This window comes from Trichechus manatus, unplaced genomic scaffold, assembly GCF_000243295.1.
Source record: "Trichechus manatus latirostris isolate Lorelei unplaced genomic scaffold, TriManLat1.0 scaffold00302, whole genome shotgun sequence".
NCBI lineage: Eukaryota > Metazoa > Chordata > Mammalia > Sirenia > Trichechidae > Trichechus > Trichechus manatus.
In genome coordinates, this window is record NW_004444238.1 from 909,199 (window position 1) to 926,760 (window position 17,562).

General features: G+C 37.2%; 1 protein-coding gene across 2 annotated transcripts in view; it reads left to right on the top strand.

The window, feature by feature from the left end:
• NAALAD2 (N-acetylated alpha-linked acidic dipeptidase 2) overlaps nucleotides 1-17,562 on the top strand; it is a 57,260-nt gene that overhangs the window by 543 nt on the left and 39,155 nt on the right. For both annotated transcript variants that reach the window (XM_004390483.3, XM_012559758.2), the window contains exons 2-6: nucleotides 131-254; nucleotides 7,186-7,372; nucleotides 10,011-10,112; nucleotides 10,802-10,927; nucleotides 12,685-12,871. In XM_004390483.3, coding sequence (XP_004390540.1) covers nucleotides 131-254; nucleotides 7,186-7,372; nucleotides 10,011-10,112; nucleotides 10,802-10,927; nucleotides 12,685-12,871 — 726 coding nt within the window. The remainder of the gene's footprint in view (nucleotides 1-130; nucleotides 255-7,185; nucleotides 7,373-10,010; nucleotides 10,113-10,801; nucleotides 10,928-12,684; nucleotides 12,872-17,562) is intronic.

A 17,562-nucleotide genomic window follows, 5' to 3' on the forward strand; every position in this document is an offset into this window, starting at 1 on the left:
TTTTTTTTTTAATGCACCTTGATCTATTTCTTAGGTAAGGGCTTTATTTTGTCTTCTGATTTTTATAAAAAGTCAAAAGCTATTTATTGTGTGTGTGTGTGTGTGTGTGTGTGTGTTTGTTTTCCCCCAGGCTGGTTTATTAATAAGCCTCTCCAAGAAGCAGCCACTTCGCGGAGCTATCATCAAAGTATTCAAAATATACGGAGGGAACTGGTATCTGAAATGAAAGCTGAAAACATTAAGTCATTCCTTCGGTAAGTTTGTTTTGCGTATTTGATCTTAAAAAATAAATTGTTAAAAATATTGCAGCATGAGATGAGTTAATAGTTATACTTACATGGGCAATGTTTGTGTGAAATTATATATTACTAATTAAGTTATGATAGCTTAAAATGTCTCTTTAAGCCACTCTTAGGGTGAAATCCATTTGAATGTTACAGAAAAAGTAACTGAGTGGCTTATTAAGAGATGTTTCCATTCCTTGTAACTTCGGACTGCAACTGAATGTTCTTTGTTCCTCAAGCTTTGGTTTAATCAGCAATTTGGTTCTTCATACTCCATGGGGCAGAGTTTGAAGCTTATTAACCCAGGGGTTCAGAGGAAAGGAGATTACAGATGAGATTTTACCTGCCACAAGTTAAACTTTTACTGCCCCATCTTGCAAATGTAAATGTTCACAAATAGGACAAAATGAAAGCAAAAAAGATCAGTGTAAATCCATCAGCCCTTAAGCGTAAAAAAGTATGACAATGGGGGAATGATTATGAACTTCTTGAAGGCAGTGACATTTATTTGTGTTCAGACCCTTTCAAATGGAGATCATTTTTTAAAATCAGCTTTATTGAAGTATAAATTACATATAAAAGCCTACAAATTGAGAGTTTTGACAGATATATACACTCAACAAACCACCTCTTCAATCAAGATACAGAAAATTTCCAACATAACCTTTGCAATCTGTCCCTCCGTTCATCTCTGGCTTCAGGCAGCCACTGGTTTATTTTGTCACTATAGATTCATTTGTAGTTTCTAGAATTTTCTATAAACTAGTTATACAGTATGCACACTTTTGTGTCTGGCTTCTTTCACTCAACATAGCAATTTGATTTTGAGATTCATCCAGATTCTTGCATGTATTGTAGTTTGTTACTTTTTATAGCTGAGTAATATTCTCTCTCTCTTTTTTTCTTTTTTTCTTTTTTTTTTTTGGCTTTAACAAAGAGAACTTTATTTCCTTACAGTAAAGTAGGCTAAAAGTCCAGATTCAGGGTGTCAACTCCAGGGGAAGGCTTTCTCTTTCTCGGCCTTCTCATCAGTGTTCCCCTGGACTAGGAGCCTCTCGGCGCAGGGACTCCAATCCAAAGGACGCGCTCTGCTCCCAGCACTGCTTTCTTCATGGTATGAGGTCCCCCAATTCTCTGCTTGCTTCACTTTCCTTTTATCTCTTGAGAGATAAAAGGTGGTGCAGGGCACACCCCAGGGAAACTCCCTTTACATTGGACGTGACCTGGGTAAAGGTGGTGTTACAATCCCACCCTAATCCCCTTTAACATAAAATTACAATCACAAAATGGAAGGCAGCCACACAATTCTGGGAATCATGGCCCAGCCAAATTGATACATACAGTTTTTGGGGGACATAATTCAAACCATGACATTCCACCTTTTGGCCCCCCAAAAAATCACATCCTTGCAACATGGAAAACATATTCACCTCATCATATCATAGCAAAAGTCTTAACTCCAAGTCCAAAATCCAAAAATTTCTCTTCATCCGTGAAATCTAGAATACCAGCTATTTGCTTCCAACGGTACAACGGCAGAACAGGCACAAGCTAGACATTTCCATTACAAATGGAAGAAACTAGAGGAAAAGAAGTGATAACAGGCACCAAGAAAGTCAGTAGAACACATTACATTAGCCCTCGAGGCTTTGAAAATAATCCTCTGTTCTCTGAGACAATTTACACAATGGCCCTGCCTTCCAGACTCTAGGTATTGGCCACAGCTTCTGGATTTTAAGTGGAGGCCCCTCGGCCCTGGGCGTCAGCTCTGCCTTCCAGGCCCACTGGGACAGCAACTCTGCTCCCTTGGCTTTAGGCACACCATTCTCCCAGTCCATCTGAGTGGCGACTCCACCCTTAGAAGCACCAGAGGCCATTGCTCCACCCTTTGAAACCCCTGAGGTCAAGGCCATACCTTTTGAGACTGAGGCAGCTCGGCTTGTGTCCCTTGTCTCTTCAGTTTCTGCTTCTGTTTCCTGTGGCCTCTTGGCCCTTGGGCCTCATGCCTGCATCTGCCCTGCTGGGGCAAGCATTCCAAAGCTCTGTAGCTCCACTGGTAAGTGCCCAGAGGCACACCACTCCGCCAGGAAGCCTCCTGCGCACAGGCACGCAGCTCTCTCGCTCCGTGGGTCAGCTCCAGTGCCATCTCGCACTGGTCTCCTGCTTCTGCTGCTGTTGGTTCTCTGCCGCTGCCACTTCTGTGCTGCTGCTGGTCCTTTGGCACTGCTGCTCCTCCGTCCATTCAGTTTCAAAACCACTGCCACATTTTAGGTATCTGTTAGAGCAGCACCCCACTCTCTCGGTACCAAATTCTGTCTTAGTCATCTAGTGCTGCTACAACAGAAATACCACAAGTGGATGGCTTTAACAAAGAGAAATTTATTTCCTTACAGTAAAGTAGGCTAAAAGTCCAAATTCAGGGTGTCAGCTTCAGGGGAAGGCTTTCTCTCTCTCTCGGCCTTCTCATCAGTGTTCTGGACCAGGAGCTTCTTGGCACAGGGACCCGGTCCAAAGGACGCGCTCTGCTTCTGGCACTGCTTTCTTAATGGTATGAGGTCCCCCCTGAGTAGTATTCTCTTGTATTCATGTACAGGTGGTCCCTGACTTCTGATGGGGTTCCCTTCTGATGACTCTGTAGTAAGTCAGTTCTGATGTATGTCAAATAGCTTTTATTTTATTTTTTTTAGTTTTCATTATTATTGCCTTTTATTATTAGTATCTTTATAAATCCAGTCTTTGAACATCTGCAAGTGAACATCAGAGAATGATAACATCAGCAAATTACAAGCTGCAACTTTGTATGTAGTACATATTACTAATGATAAGCTGTACAAAAGAAAAGATGTTTGGTCCTGAGTGCAGATCATCGTAACTTGAATAGGTTGTAAGTCTGGGACTACCTGTACAATAATATGTCGTTGGTGGATATTTGTTTGATTTTTGTTTTCTAGTTTTTGGCAATTGTAAATAAAGTTGCTATGAACGTATGTTTACATGGACATGTGTTGGGTGGACATATGTTTTCATTTATTTTCTTTTGGAAGGGCTGGGTGGTATGTGATAAGTGTATGCCGCACTTTTTGAGAAAATGATGGTTTTCCAAAGTGATTGTATCATTTTACAGTCCACCCATCAGGTGTGCGTGCTGCAGTTGTTCCACATCCTGGCCAACTCTTAGTATCCTTAGTTGTTTTAATTTTAACTGTTCTAATGGGTGTGTGGTGTTATCTATTGTGGTTTTGATTTGCATATTCCTGATGACTAATGATGTTAAGCATCTTCTCATGTGCTTATTGGACATTTATGTATCTTTTTTTTATAAAATCTCTGTTCAAATATTTTGCTTATTTTTACATGGCTTTGTTTTGTTTTCTTATTATTGAGTTTTAGGAGTTCTTTATATATATCCTGCATGCAAACCCTTTGTTAGACGCAAGTATTGTGAATGTTTTCTCCTTTTCTGTGGCTAGCCTTTTTTGTTTTCTTACTGGAATTTTTGAAGGGTGGACATTTTTTGTTTTGAATGAAGTCCAGTTCACCAATTTTTTGTCTTAGGGTTCATACTCTTTTTGTCCTAACTTTGTCTGCCAGAGATGGTGAAGAGTTTCTTCTATGCTTTCTTTTAGAAATTTTCTACTTTCAGCTTGCATATTTTTTATCAATGATTCATTTCATGTTAATTTATGTGTATGGTATTAGGTAAGGGTCAATATTTTTAAATGCAAATATTCAGTTATTCCTGTAACATTTATTGAAAAAAACTTGTCTTTCCTCATTTAATTGCCTTGGCATCTTTGTCAAAAACCACTTAATCATATAAATGTGTGGTTTATTTCTGTATTTTATTGTTGCTTCCATTGATCTATATATCCCAACCACACTTTCTTAATTGCTGTACCTTTATAGTAAGTCTAAAAATCAGGTAGGGTTAATACTCTAAATTTGTTCTTTTAAAAATATTGCTTTGGCTATTTTAAATAATTTGTATTTCCAAATAAATTTTAGAATCAACTTCTCAATGCCTACTAAAAAAATCCTGCTGGAATTTTGATTAGGATTGTATTGAGTCTGTAGATGAATTTGGGGGAGAAGTAACATCTTAACAATATTGATTTCTTATTTTTTAAAGAAGAAAAATATTTGAAAGAGCCCATGGAGAGTAAGAAGGACACCTATCTGAGCTTTTGGCCCTGAGATTATGTCAGGCATGGGAAATAAGCAGCTTACAGGTGAGGCCCTGTCCGCAGAGGAAATCAGGTTTCAGTTAAGACAAAGAGGTCAAGCAAGCATTCAGAGAAAGAGCTTAGGATGTAGAAGAGTTGATTATAGATCTGAGGGTTTATTGAGCACAATGGAAGAGTTTAGGAGGGAATGGTGGAGCTCAAGATTCGGTTAAAGGGATTAATGTAGTAGGCGTGATTAGGATTTCTCCCTAGCCACTTTCTTCCCTATTGGTTGAGCCTCACCTTTGAGTGTTCACCCTGCTCTAGGAGGCCACGTGTTCAGTACGGGTTACCTTTCTTCTCTACCCCAATTGTGACAATTGTATTCCCTCTGGCAATGATTAGTTTCAGAAGGGGTATATGACCCTATTATGACTAATGAAAGGGGAGGAAAATTTAGCTGACATCTTCTCCAAAATGTTTTTGTTTGATTTAAAAAAAAAAGAAAAGAGCGAGAATATTTGCTTTTGTTTCTACTAAATGTTACTGTGTCAACCTATGATACCTGGAGCTGTAACTGCCGTAGAGGGACCAGGAGGAGAAATTTAACTATAAAGTGAAGGATATAGTACCCTGCTGATCTTTTTTTTTTCTTTTTTTTTTATGCTTTTGCATTTTATTTCGGTGGTTTCTCTGAAGGATGGGAGGCAAAATTTCATTTAATTCCTCCATCTTAATTTCAGGAGATGTATTTATTTTTCCTAGTTAAAAGAACAATATATGCTCATTGTAGAAAACTAAACAATAAGAAAATATCTAAAGTCAAAATTGAACATCTTCAGCCTCACTCTTTTTTTAGGCATGTACAATAACTTCATCTATACATACATTTGTACTTTCTGTTTTTTTTACAAATATTATAAGATATTAAACATCGGTAACCTGCAGTTTTTGTTTAACGCCATATAGAGGAAAAGCTTCACAGAGGAGAAAATACTTGAGGAGTGTTAATGCATGATTAATAGGATGATTTGCAGGTGAGAGGAGGGGTGGATAGAAACAGCGATGGAAGGAGACTCAGGTAGATTAGCAATATTTATGTCTGTGAGAAGACTGTGCAAAGGCTAGAAGGGGTGAGAGAGCATGGTCATTTCAGCAGATAAAGTAGTATACCAAGTGACATACAGTGGAGAAGTTTATAAGGAGAGTAGTGGAAAATGAAGCTGGAAAGGTAAAAGGGAGGATAGGGTCTAAAAGGGCCTTGTATGCCATCTTGCAGTATGGTGTTTTTAATGCCGAGTGTAGGGAGCCGTGGAAGGATTTTACGCAGGTGAATAATATGATCAAATGAATGATTTAGAAATATTACTATTTCTAAAGAGCAGACAAATGTAATTTCAGATTCTGGCCCCAGCATTTATTAGCTATGAAATTTTGAACAAATTATTTACCTACTGTCTCAGCTTCCTCATTTGCAAAATAAAGACAATGGGAGAAAGGATGTGAGGATTAAATGGCATAACCCCAGTGAAAGTACCTGATAGAGTGCCTGGTCTATACTCTAGTTAGTTTTCATTGAGTGCTAATTTTCCTTTATTTCCCTATCTTTTCTGGTTATTCTCTGGGTAAATAAGAAACCAATTTACAAAAGTATTATTGTTCTGTTGATGGAGGAGGGGCTCGGAAAGTGTTTTTAAATATTATTTACCATAAGCAAGATGAATCTCACTAAGAGCTATGTTTGTGAAGTCACATAAATGCTACAACTCATTTACACCCAGAACCGAGAGAACATTGCCCAAATTCAATTTAACAAACCTGTGCTGTGCACTTCCTGGGTAGCAGGCAGGAACTAAGCACTAAAACCAAAGCAAACCAAACCCGTTGCTGTCCAGTTGATTCCGACTCATAGCAACCCTGTAGGACAGAATACAGCTGCCCCATAGGGTTTCCAAGGCTGTAATCTTCACAGAAGCAAACTGCCACATCTTTTTCCCGTGGTGCAGTTGGTGGGTTCAAACTGCTGACCTTTTGGGGTTAGCAGCCAAGCACTTAACCACTTCCCCACCAGGGCTCCTTAACTAAGCACTAAACAAAACAACCCGTTGCTGTCGAGTCAGTTCCGACTTAATAGCAACCTTATATAGATAGGACAGAGTAGAACTGCCCCATGGAGTTTCTAAGAATCGGCTGGTGGATTACAACTGCTGACCTTTTGGTTAGCGACCAGGTTCTTAACCACTGCACCACCAGGGCTCCAAGTAAGCACTAGGGGCGCTTACCTCAATGAAATAAACTGCTGTATACAGTGTGGTAAAGGCAACAGTAGAAATAAATAAGTTAAATGTAGAAGTGCCCAGCTGGTTTCTGGCAAATACTAAGATCTTTTTACAGAATGTCCTGCATTCACTGATGGGCAGTAAGAGGGGGCACCCCTGGTATAGAGGCATGGCATTCTTCCAGGGTGTCTCCTCATGCCTAGGCCTCTGCTGGTTGTAGGTGTATACCATGCAATGTGTTCTTTTCTGGGGGATCATAATGTGGAAATTGCAGTTGCCCACAAATAATTTTAAAATTGGCATATCTAGAAATTGGCATATCCATCTGGGCTTTTTTATTTCTCTGATGTAAAAATGATAACTTAATGTCTAAAGGATGAGCAGTGCATCTAGAATAGTTCTTAGCCATATCATCTAAATACAGTCTTTAACTTTCACTTGCATTTTGTTTTCATTTAGTTCTTTTACAAAGCTCCCCCACCTGGCAGGAACAGAACAAAATTTACTGCTTGCCAAGAAAATCCAAACTCAGTGGAAGAAATTTGGACTGGACTCAGCCAAGTTGGTTCCTTATGATGTTCTACTATCTTACCCTAATAAGACAAAGGCCAACTATATATCGATTGTGGATGAACATGGAACTGAGGTAATGTACAATTGTTGGTACTTTTCATATTTTGTAGCACCACATTTTTATGTGAATGGGAATGTAGGAAGGATTGTGGTGGCATAGTGGTTAAGTGCTTGGCTGCTAACCAAAAGATGGGTAGTTTGAACCTACCAGCCACTCCGAGGGAGAAAGATACAGCAATCTGCTTCCATAAAGATTATAGCCTTGGAAACTCTATGAGGCAGTTCTACTCTATCCTATGGGGTCACTATGAATTGGAATTGACTCGATGGCACCAGGTTTAGTTTTGATTTGGGAATGTAAGGTCAAGTAAAGACAGTAATTTGTTAGTGTGGAAATAGAAGTCATATTTTTAAAAAATTTAATAACTTGAAAACTAATTATTCAGTACCTACAGTATGTTAGGCATAGTGCTAGGTCCTGAGGCCAGAATGAAGACTAGGACATGGTTCCTTCTCTTAAGTAAGGTGGGGCAGACATTGGAACACTAATTTCAATTCCATGTGGTAAATATTATGAAGAGTATCAGGAGGATAAAAATCAATGTAAATCATAAATGCCCACTTTTCACTTTTCTGTTCAATTCTGACACTAGCTGATCATACAGCACTTCTTCCTCTACCCTAACCACCCAGCACTAGGTCAATTTCACAAGTTAAAGGACACCATCCTCCAAACTGCCAAATAGGCCCATGACTTCAGATACCAGCCACAAGCTTGGGAGTTACAAGACACTCTCACTTCTGATCTGCTGGCTATAAATTTGAGGTTTTCCCATTACCCCTTCAGGATGCCAGCCACAAGCTCAGGCGCTCCCCGGCTCCCTCACTTCTGACACGCTAGCTCCACTACTCCCTTGGTTTGATAACTTGCTGGAACAACTCACAGAACTCGGGAAAGTACTATACTTATGATTATAGTTTTATTGTAGGATAAAAGGGATACAGATGAAGAGATGTATAGGGTGAAGTCTGGGAAGGTTCTCAACATGGAGCTTCTATGTCCCAAAAAGCCTGCACTACTCTTCCACATGCATAGATGTCTTTTACTAACCAGGAAGCCCATGGAGCTTCCATGTCCAGAGCCTTTATTGGGGCCTCATTATGTAGTCATGATTGAATTTTGTTCCCCTTACCCCCACAGGGTCAGCTGATATCACAAAGTAGTCTTTCTAGTCTGGCTAGCCTCCCCTCATTAGTACAAACCCTCAAATGTGGTCTGGAGTCCTTTTAGATAACAAAGGTATCTCAATTACTCTGGGAAATTACAAAGATTTAAATTTATCACTCAGGAACCTAGGGCAAAAACCAAATTCTTAGGTAAGGTTAAATGCTTTACCCCACAAGTATGAATAGGACTCTTTTTCTACACAGAAAAGGGTCATTCAGCTCAGCTGGAAGTCAGAGAATGTTTCCTAAAAGAGTTGGTATGTGAAAAAGCAAGGTAAAAGAATTCTAGGCAGAAGAGACAATACTGCCAAAGGTTTGGAAACATAACACTAGTTTAGTATTTGTCTTAGTTATCTAGTGCTGCTATAACAGAAATACCACAAGTGAATGGCTTTAAAAAACAGAAATTTATTCTTTCACAGTCTAGGAGGCTAGAAGTCTGAATTCAGGGCACCAGGTCTTGGGGAATGCTTTCGCTCTCTGTCGGTTCTGGGGAAAGGTCATCGTCATCAATTTTCCCCCGGTCTAGAGCTTCTCAGTGCAGGGACCCCGGGTCCAAAAGACGTGTTCTGCTCCTAGCGATTCCTTCTTGGTAGTATGTGGTCCCCCTCTCTCTGCTCGCTTCTCTCTCCTTTTCTCTCTTTAAGAAAAAAGATGATGCAGGTCATACCCCAGGGATACTCCCTTTACATTGGATCAGGGTTGTGACCTGAGTTAAGAATGTTGCCTCATTAACCACAGGCAGAGATTAAGATTTACAACACATAGGAAAATTACATCAGATCACAAAATGGAGGACAACCACATAATACTGGAAATCATGGCCTAGTCAGGTTGATAACACATTTCTGGAGGACACAATTCAATCCATAACAGTATTATCGGGGATCTTAAAGATTTTCTGAATTTCTAGATTGTAAAATACAAAGTGGGCCATGTTAAGAGAGAACACTTATAGATGTGTTTTGGGGACAGGTCATAAAAGTCCTTATATGCTGTCCTTACTAAGGAATTTACACTTCAGTCCGTGGAACAATTGACAAATCCTATGCAGCAAAAGGATATAGTTAGAGAGGCATTTTAGATAGATTGGGCAATCTGCAGATTAGACCTAGACTAAACAAGGAATCAAAGTTGGAGTCCTTACGTAACAGTCCAAGTAAAAGGTAATGGAGTTCTGGATTAAGCTGTTAACAGGAATGAGGAAGAGGGATGGTTCTCAGGCTTAGTTAGAAAGCAGTGTTAACAGGACTTGATTAGTGATTGACTGGAATAAAGAGATGAAGATGGAGTTCCAGATTATTCCTAGGTATCTGGTGTGGGTGGCTAGCCAGAGATACCATTAATGGGGTAGGGAATGTAGAAGCAGGCCTAGAGGCAGGGAATGATAAATTTGATGATTATATAATGATAAATTTGCAATTATTCTTCAATAACAATTTGGAATCATTCTTTCCAATTTAATGTGTTTTAATTCTTGGTAGATTTTCAAAACATCATACCTTGAGCTTACACCAGATGGATATGAGAATGTTACAAATATTGTACCACCATATAACGCTTTCTCAGCACAAGGCTCACCCGAGGTAAAATGAAGACATTTTTTTAATTCAAGTTTTAAAATCTTTCTTTGTTATATAAAATCTGTGGAGAAGACTAAAACCAAGAGGATTAGGTGACTCAGTTACTAATCCATAGTATGAGATTCAGTGATGTGACCCTTCCTCCAAGAAAAATAAAGAGAAAAAGAAAAAGCCTGAAAAAGGAAAATAAAAGAAATAAACAGCAGACCTTGATGAAGCAGATGCCTCCCTTTGAAATAACAGAGACTGCTGAACATGCCTTGAATTCAATAAGGACAATTGATGTTTTTACAAACTTCTTTCCTATGTTCATAATCTGACTTTTAATCTTACAGATCACACCACAGAAGTTGTGAAATGCGATAGTTAGAAACTACCATATTTGGAATTTTTTAAATGGCTTTTATTTATTCTATATTCTGAGGTTCAGTATACACTGATAATTTCTTCAGAACAAACACACTGTTTAAAATATATTTTATGCATTGTCTTTTCTTTTTTTTTTTAACTTTGGAGGATGTAGAAAAATTCCCTAAAGACATCTCCAGCATTACATTGGGTCTAATTATTAAGCATAAACCAGGAAAGACAACCTTTGATGATGCAATATTGTGCAACATGTGTATTCTTTGGTTTTCTCTTTGATTATAGCCGCAGTATGTGGGGGTTTTTCCTTCTTTTTTTCCCTGCAGGGAGATCTTATATATGTCAACTATGCTCGTACTGAAGATTTTTTCAAACTAGAAAGAGATATGAACATCAACTGCACTGGAAAGATTGTGATTGCAAGATATGGGAAAATCTTCAGAGGAAATAAAGTAATGTGTTATTTGCTTTTCTAGAGGGAGGGAATTGGATATACCCTATAAATGTAAATGATCAGCTTGCATCATGGTTTCCAAAATTGCTTTCTAAGTATTATTTTTGCATGTTATGGTTTTTCTGTACAGAAAATCATGTTTTTAATGTTATTTCATGTATCTAAAATGAGATTATTTATTCTTATTAGAAAAGTAATACTTTTATTTTATTGAATGAAATACAAGTTCATAAACTAAAAAATGAAGTGCTCCTCTGCATTATCCAACTTTATTGTCTAGTCATAATCCATCTTAATAGATATTTCTAGACTTATTCTGTGAAATATAAACATATCTCTCTCTCTATACTCATTTCATACATATTACATTTTTTACAAAGAAGGTAGCATACAATATATAGTGCAACTTCCTTTTTTCACTCAGCAATAATTCATGGGTATTCTACCATGTTAGAACATTGAGAGTTGTATAAGGCAGTGGTTAAGAGGATAGGATTCTGGATCCATACTGACTGGGTTCTGGTTTGGAGAATATTCTATTATAATATGTTCTATTCTAGAGAATATCCCTATTCTCTAGATTTTTGATAGTGGGCAAGTTACTTAACTTCTCTGTGCTGGTGTTTCCTCATATATGAAATGGGACTCTAATAATAGCGTCAATCACATAGAGCCATTGTTAGGATTAAATTAATTAATATTTGAAAGCACTTAGGATAGTGAGTGGTATATACTGATTTCTATATACTGCTTATTAAATACCTCATTATTTTCAATTGCTTTATATTATTTTACAGAATTGATAAACAATTTATTCAGTCAGTCTCCTGTTGATGGATACCTGGCTTATCTCAAATTTGTGACTACTACAAATAATTGTGCAAACATACTTGCCTTTATATAATTGCACATTTGTGTGAAGATTTTTGTAGTCTGGATTCGTAGAAGTGGGATAGCTGATTCATAGTGTATGGTCTTTCAGAACTGATAGGCATCATCAAATTGCCCTCCAAAAAAAGGTTGTGACAGATTATAGCCCCAATTTTAAGAGTGCTTTCTGAATATTGAAATGTGTTCTAGTGAAGTAATAACAGATGGCTAGCTAGCTTTTGCTACAATCCTTCTGGTAATGCAGAATTCTGTATCTCACAGGGTAGATTTTCCTATTCTTGCACAGTTTTGGTTGTTAAAAAATATGTTTACAAAAACACCGTGGGTGATTTTTTGCACACTAAACTAAACTGTTTCGCATAGAATTTTCAATCAGTTTAGTTCCACAAATGTTTGTTGAGTGTCTGTTGTATCCTGTGCCAGATTTTGGAGGATTGGTGGCTAAAAGTGAATACGAAGACATGGTCCCTGTTCTCAAAACAAAAACAAAAAAAAAAAACACCTCAATCTAGTTAGGCAACCAGACATTTTAAAAATACTTCAAAACAGTGTGACCTATCCTATAATAGAAATATATAGAAAATATACAAGCAATACAAAGAAGAGAGACATTAATTTTGGATTTGGGGGATAATAGGAATGTTTCATAGACAAGGTAGCACAAGTAGATTTGTGTAGAATAAATGGGAGTTTGTTAGGTATACCAAGAGGGAAATTGTATTCAAGGCAAAGAGAATTTAATGTGTGATGGCATAAGAAAAAGCAGTGTGTCAATTTCCTTAAAATACTAAATGGGTTTTTTCTTAAATGAATAAGCCAATCAGTTGTTATTTTTGTCTTATGGATTGTACATTGCCCCTGCAGGTTAAAAATGCAATGTTAGCAGGAGCCATAGGAATCATCCTGTTCTCAGATCCAGCCGACTACGCTGCCCCAGGGGTACAGTCATATCCCAAAGGATGGAACCTTCCTGGAACTGGAGCTCAGAGAGGGAATGTGTTAAATTTGAATGGTGCTGGTGACCCACTTACTCCAGGATATCCAGCTAAAGGTAATGGATGAACTTGTCATGATCCACCCATTTTTACAAAAATGCTATTTGCCCTTACAAATGGGATAAAATTAAGCACCTGCAAAATAACATTAGCTAAAATTATATGCACTTATAGTAGTTTGGATTATTATTGCTAGGAATTAAAGAAGCATTTCCCCTTTATTACTTAAGTTTTAAATTTTCAGCAGGTATGGGCACAGGAAGGGAAAGGTCAATCAATATTCTCTACCTTGAGTAGGGTAGATGTTCAGAAACACTGATCCTCATACTCAAAGTAACATTGCTCTTTTTCAACTAGAATTTAGGTTTTCTGAATTATTACCTAGTCATTTTATCCTTCTCCAAATTGTGTGTTTCTATTCTGAAAAATAACTGTGAGTTTCTTTTTTTAATCAGTGTTATTGAGTTAGTAAAATTTGATAGGTCTTGACATATGTGAAGTCATCTCCACAATTAAGATAATGAATATAGTCATTACCCCAAAAAAGTTTCCTCTTTGTAATTTCTTCTTGCCAACCCGTTTACACCTCTGCTCCATTCCTAGGCAACCACTGATCTGCTTTCTGTCAACATAATTATTTTGAGATCTGTCAATGTTGTTATACCACATTTTGTTTATCCATTCACTTGTTGATGGATATTTGGTTTATTTTCAGTTTGGTATCTATTACATATCAAACTGTTATGAACATTCGTATTCAAATCTTTATATAGAGATTTGCTTTCATTTCTCTTTGATAAATGCTTATGAGTGGGTTGGCTGGATAATATGGTAGATATATGTTTAACTTTTAAAGAAATTTTCTAATTGTTTTCCAAACTTGTTGCACCATTTTATATTCCCACCAACAGTGTATGCATGTTCCAGTTGCCACATTCTCGCCAACATTTAGTAAGGTCAATGTTTTTAACTTTATGTTGTAATTGGTGTACAGTGTTATCTCATTGTGGTTTTAATTTGCATTTTCTTTCTTACTAACAATGTCAAACATAATTTCATGTGGTTGTTTGCTATCTGAATAGCTAGCTTCTCTGGTAAATTATCTGTTCAAATCTTTTGTCCCTTTTGCAATTAGGTTCTCTGTTTTTTTTATTTTTGAGTTTTGAGAGTACTTTATATAATCTAGTCTTTTGGCAGACATGTGATTTGCAAGTATTTTCTGTCTGATATTTATCTTTTCATCCTCTTACCAGTGTCTTTCGTAGATCATAAACCCTTAACTCTGACGAAATCCAATTTATCAATTTTTTCCTTTTATGGACCATACTGTTGGTGTTGTATCTAAGAAATCTTTGCTTAACCTAAGGTAATAAAGATTTTTCTATGTTTTCCTCTAGAAGTTGTATAATTTTTGGTTTTATATTTAGGTCCATGGTCCATTTTGGATTAATTTTTGTATATGGTACAATTTATGGATTAAAGTTATTAATTGTTTTTTGCATGTGGATGTCCAATTGTTCCAGCAACATTTGTCAAAAATATTATTTTTTCTGCACTGAATTGCTTTTGCAACTTTGTTGAAAACCAATAGACCATATGTCTTAGTCATCTAGTGCTGCTCTAACAGGAATACCACGAGTGGATGGTTTTAGCAAAGAGAAGTTTATTCTCTCACAGTCCAGTAGGCTACAAGTCCAAATTCAGGCATCAGCTCCAGGAGAAGGCTTTCTCTCTCTGTCGGCTCTGGAGGAAGGTCCTTTAGATGCATCAGTCCTCCTTTGGTCTGGGAGCATGTCAGCGCAGAAACCTCAGGTACAAAGGATGCACTCTGCTCCCAGCACTGCTTTCTTGGTGATGTGAGGTTCCCATGTGTCCCTGCTCGCTTCTCTCTTTTATATCTCAAAAGAGGTTGCATTAAGACACTATCTAATCTTGTCAACCTCATCACAGTGATAGAATTTACAACACATAAGGAGATCACATAAAATCTCATCATAGTGACAGAGTTTACAACACATAAGGAACTCACATCAGATAACACAATCATACGATACTGGGAATCATCACGTAGCCAAGTTGCTGTATGCATTTTCTGGGGGACACAGTTCAATCTATGACACCATATATGTGTGGGTCTACTTCTGTATTCTCTATTCAGTTCCGTTAATCTGTTTACATTGACACCAGTACCACACCACCTTGATTACAGTAGCTTTATACAATTTCTTGATGTCAGGTAGTGTAAGTCCTCCAAGTTACCACTCTTCTTTTTCAAAGTTGTTTTGGTTGTTCTAGGTCCTTTGTATTTCTATATGAATTTTAGAACAAACTTTTCAATTTTCACCAAAAAACCTCCTGGTATTTTGATTGGGATTAGGTTTAATTTATAGATTAATTTGGAAAGAATTGATATCTTAACAATATTAAATCTTCTGATCCATGAGCAGAGTTCAACTCTCCATTTATTTAGGTGTTTTTTAATTTGCCTAGGCAATGTTTTGTCATCCCCACTATATATATATATTTATATATATATATGTATCACGTGCATCTTTTGTCAGTTTTTTTCATATTCTTCATATTTTTATTCTATCGTAAATGACATTTTAAATTTCAATTTCTAATTGTTCATTGCTAGTAATTGTTCTAGGATAAAAACATCACAAAGTTTAGTAAAGCAAAAAGACAGGTTTTATTTGGCATATGTTCAAAGAGGCAGAAGTAGGAAATGGACAAGCATGCTGCCACAGCCATATCTGCCCGAATCCGATGAATATCACACAATTGACAAAAGAGGGAAAATGAAGAAGCATGCTGCTAGAGCCATGTCGGCCAGAGTCTGAGGGATGTTACGGAATCATCTGTATATATTAACACTACAAATGGGCAAAACCATTGAAAGCTTCACCTTTTCACCGATTGGGTAAAAACTGCTTAATCAACGTGATTCTGCATTTTGAATCGTCTTTCTTAATACTCGTTGGTACGGGTTTCGGTAACAACAGTCAGGAGGGTCTTCATTAGTCCAACAAATCTTACTATTCACTAAATGTTAATAGAAAAAAGTAGAAAGTCTTTTGTGCTCTGTTTATGATTTATTTATGTGAAAGCTTCCCTAAAAGATGTTTTCCAAGATTGACCTAGCTATTGTCTTTATACCTCAGGGCCCAGTTGAAGTGTCCTTGTGAGTCCTTGTGAGTCCAGCTCCAGCTGGGTCACATTCTAGGACAGGGAATAATGGCTCCAGTATTATCTCCTAAATCATTGTGGTTAAGTGAGTGGCTGCTAACGAAAAGATCGGTAGTTCGAATCCACCAGAAGCTCCTTGGAAACCCTATGGTGCATTTCTACTCTGTCCTATAGGGTCGCTATGATTTGGCATAGACTCAACAGCAACAGGTTTGGGTTTTTTTTTTTTTTTTTTTTTTTTTTGTAGTAAGCAGAAATACAATATGCCCTGTAAGGATTTTATTTTAAAATAAGCAGAGAAATACTCAGATTTGTCATACATAAACTCATTTAGTTTCTTGCAAGGTAGTCATGGCACAGCATAGGCAAGACCTGAGGACATTAGAGATCAGAGAATCAGAGTAAAATATTAGTCCAATAGTTAAAATCCAAACATTCAGCTTCAGGCATTTACTTTTAACAAGATGTCTCAGGATGCAAGCTTAACCAGTGCCATGTCCTCGACAGAGGTTGCTTGGTGCTAGGGTTCAAGATAGGTGGTGGCCAGGCAAGGCTGTCTTTGGCAGAGTTGCTAGCAGTGCCAGGCCTTTGGAGAGCTCAAGAGACAAACGTGGAGACTAGTTGCCTCTGGCTTGCTCTCTATGAAATGGCAAAAGCCTGGGATTTTTATGTGATTTTAATCCCTTTGGTCTTCCTGACAAACCCTTATGTGAGCCAGGCATCCATTGATTACATCAGGGTAACCTATGTCTATCCATAATCGGGGTGAATACTCAGGGTGTCTTAACATAGATAAACTAAAGGCTATGTCACACCTTATCATAGCGAAGCATTGTCTTACAATGAGGTAGCTGGCTATAATATTAGAACTTAGAACAGAGAAGCTTACTTATCAGTTTTAAAACTTAACCTAAATATCTAAGTCACACATTGCATGTTTCACACATACGTGATTTGGGATCATTACAGTATAAGTATACGTAACACTATTGTATTTCTAAAATAAACACACTGATCTCATATCCTGCAAACTTGTTAAACTCATAATTAGTTCTAATAGATTTTGTAGATCTCAGTAGAATTTTTCCATAGATGATCATGTCATATGCAAATCAAGATAGCATTATTTTTTTGTTTCCAATTTGGAAGCCTTTATTTCTTTTTCTTGTCTATTACACTGACTAGATCTTCTAGTAGAGTGTAGAATAAAACCTGTTAGAGCAAACACCCTTGCCTTATTCCCACTCAAAGGGGAAGAGCATCCAGTCTTTCTTTGTAAAGGATGATGCTAAAGGTTTTGTATAGATTCCTTTTATCAGACTGAGGAAGTTCACATCTCTTCCTAATGTCCTGAGGTTAGGATTGTATATTGGATTTTGTGAATTTTTTTTTTTTTAATCTATTAAGATGAATACATTTTTTTAATTTTGTTAAATTACGTTGATTTTTTTTTCTTTTTTTTCTTTTTTATTGTACCTCAGGTGAAGGCTTACAGAACAAATAGTTTCTCATGAAACAGTAGTACACATATTGTTTTATGACATTGGTTAACAACCCC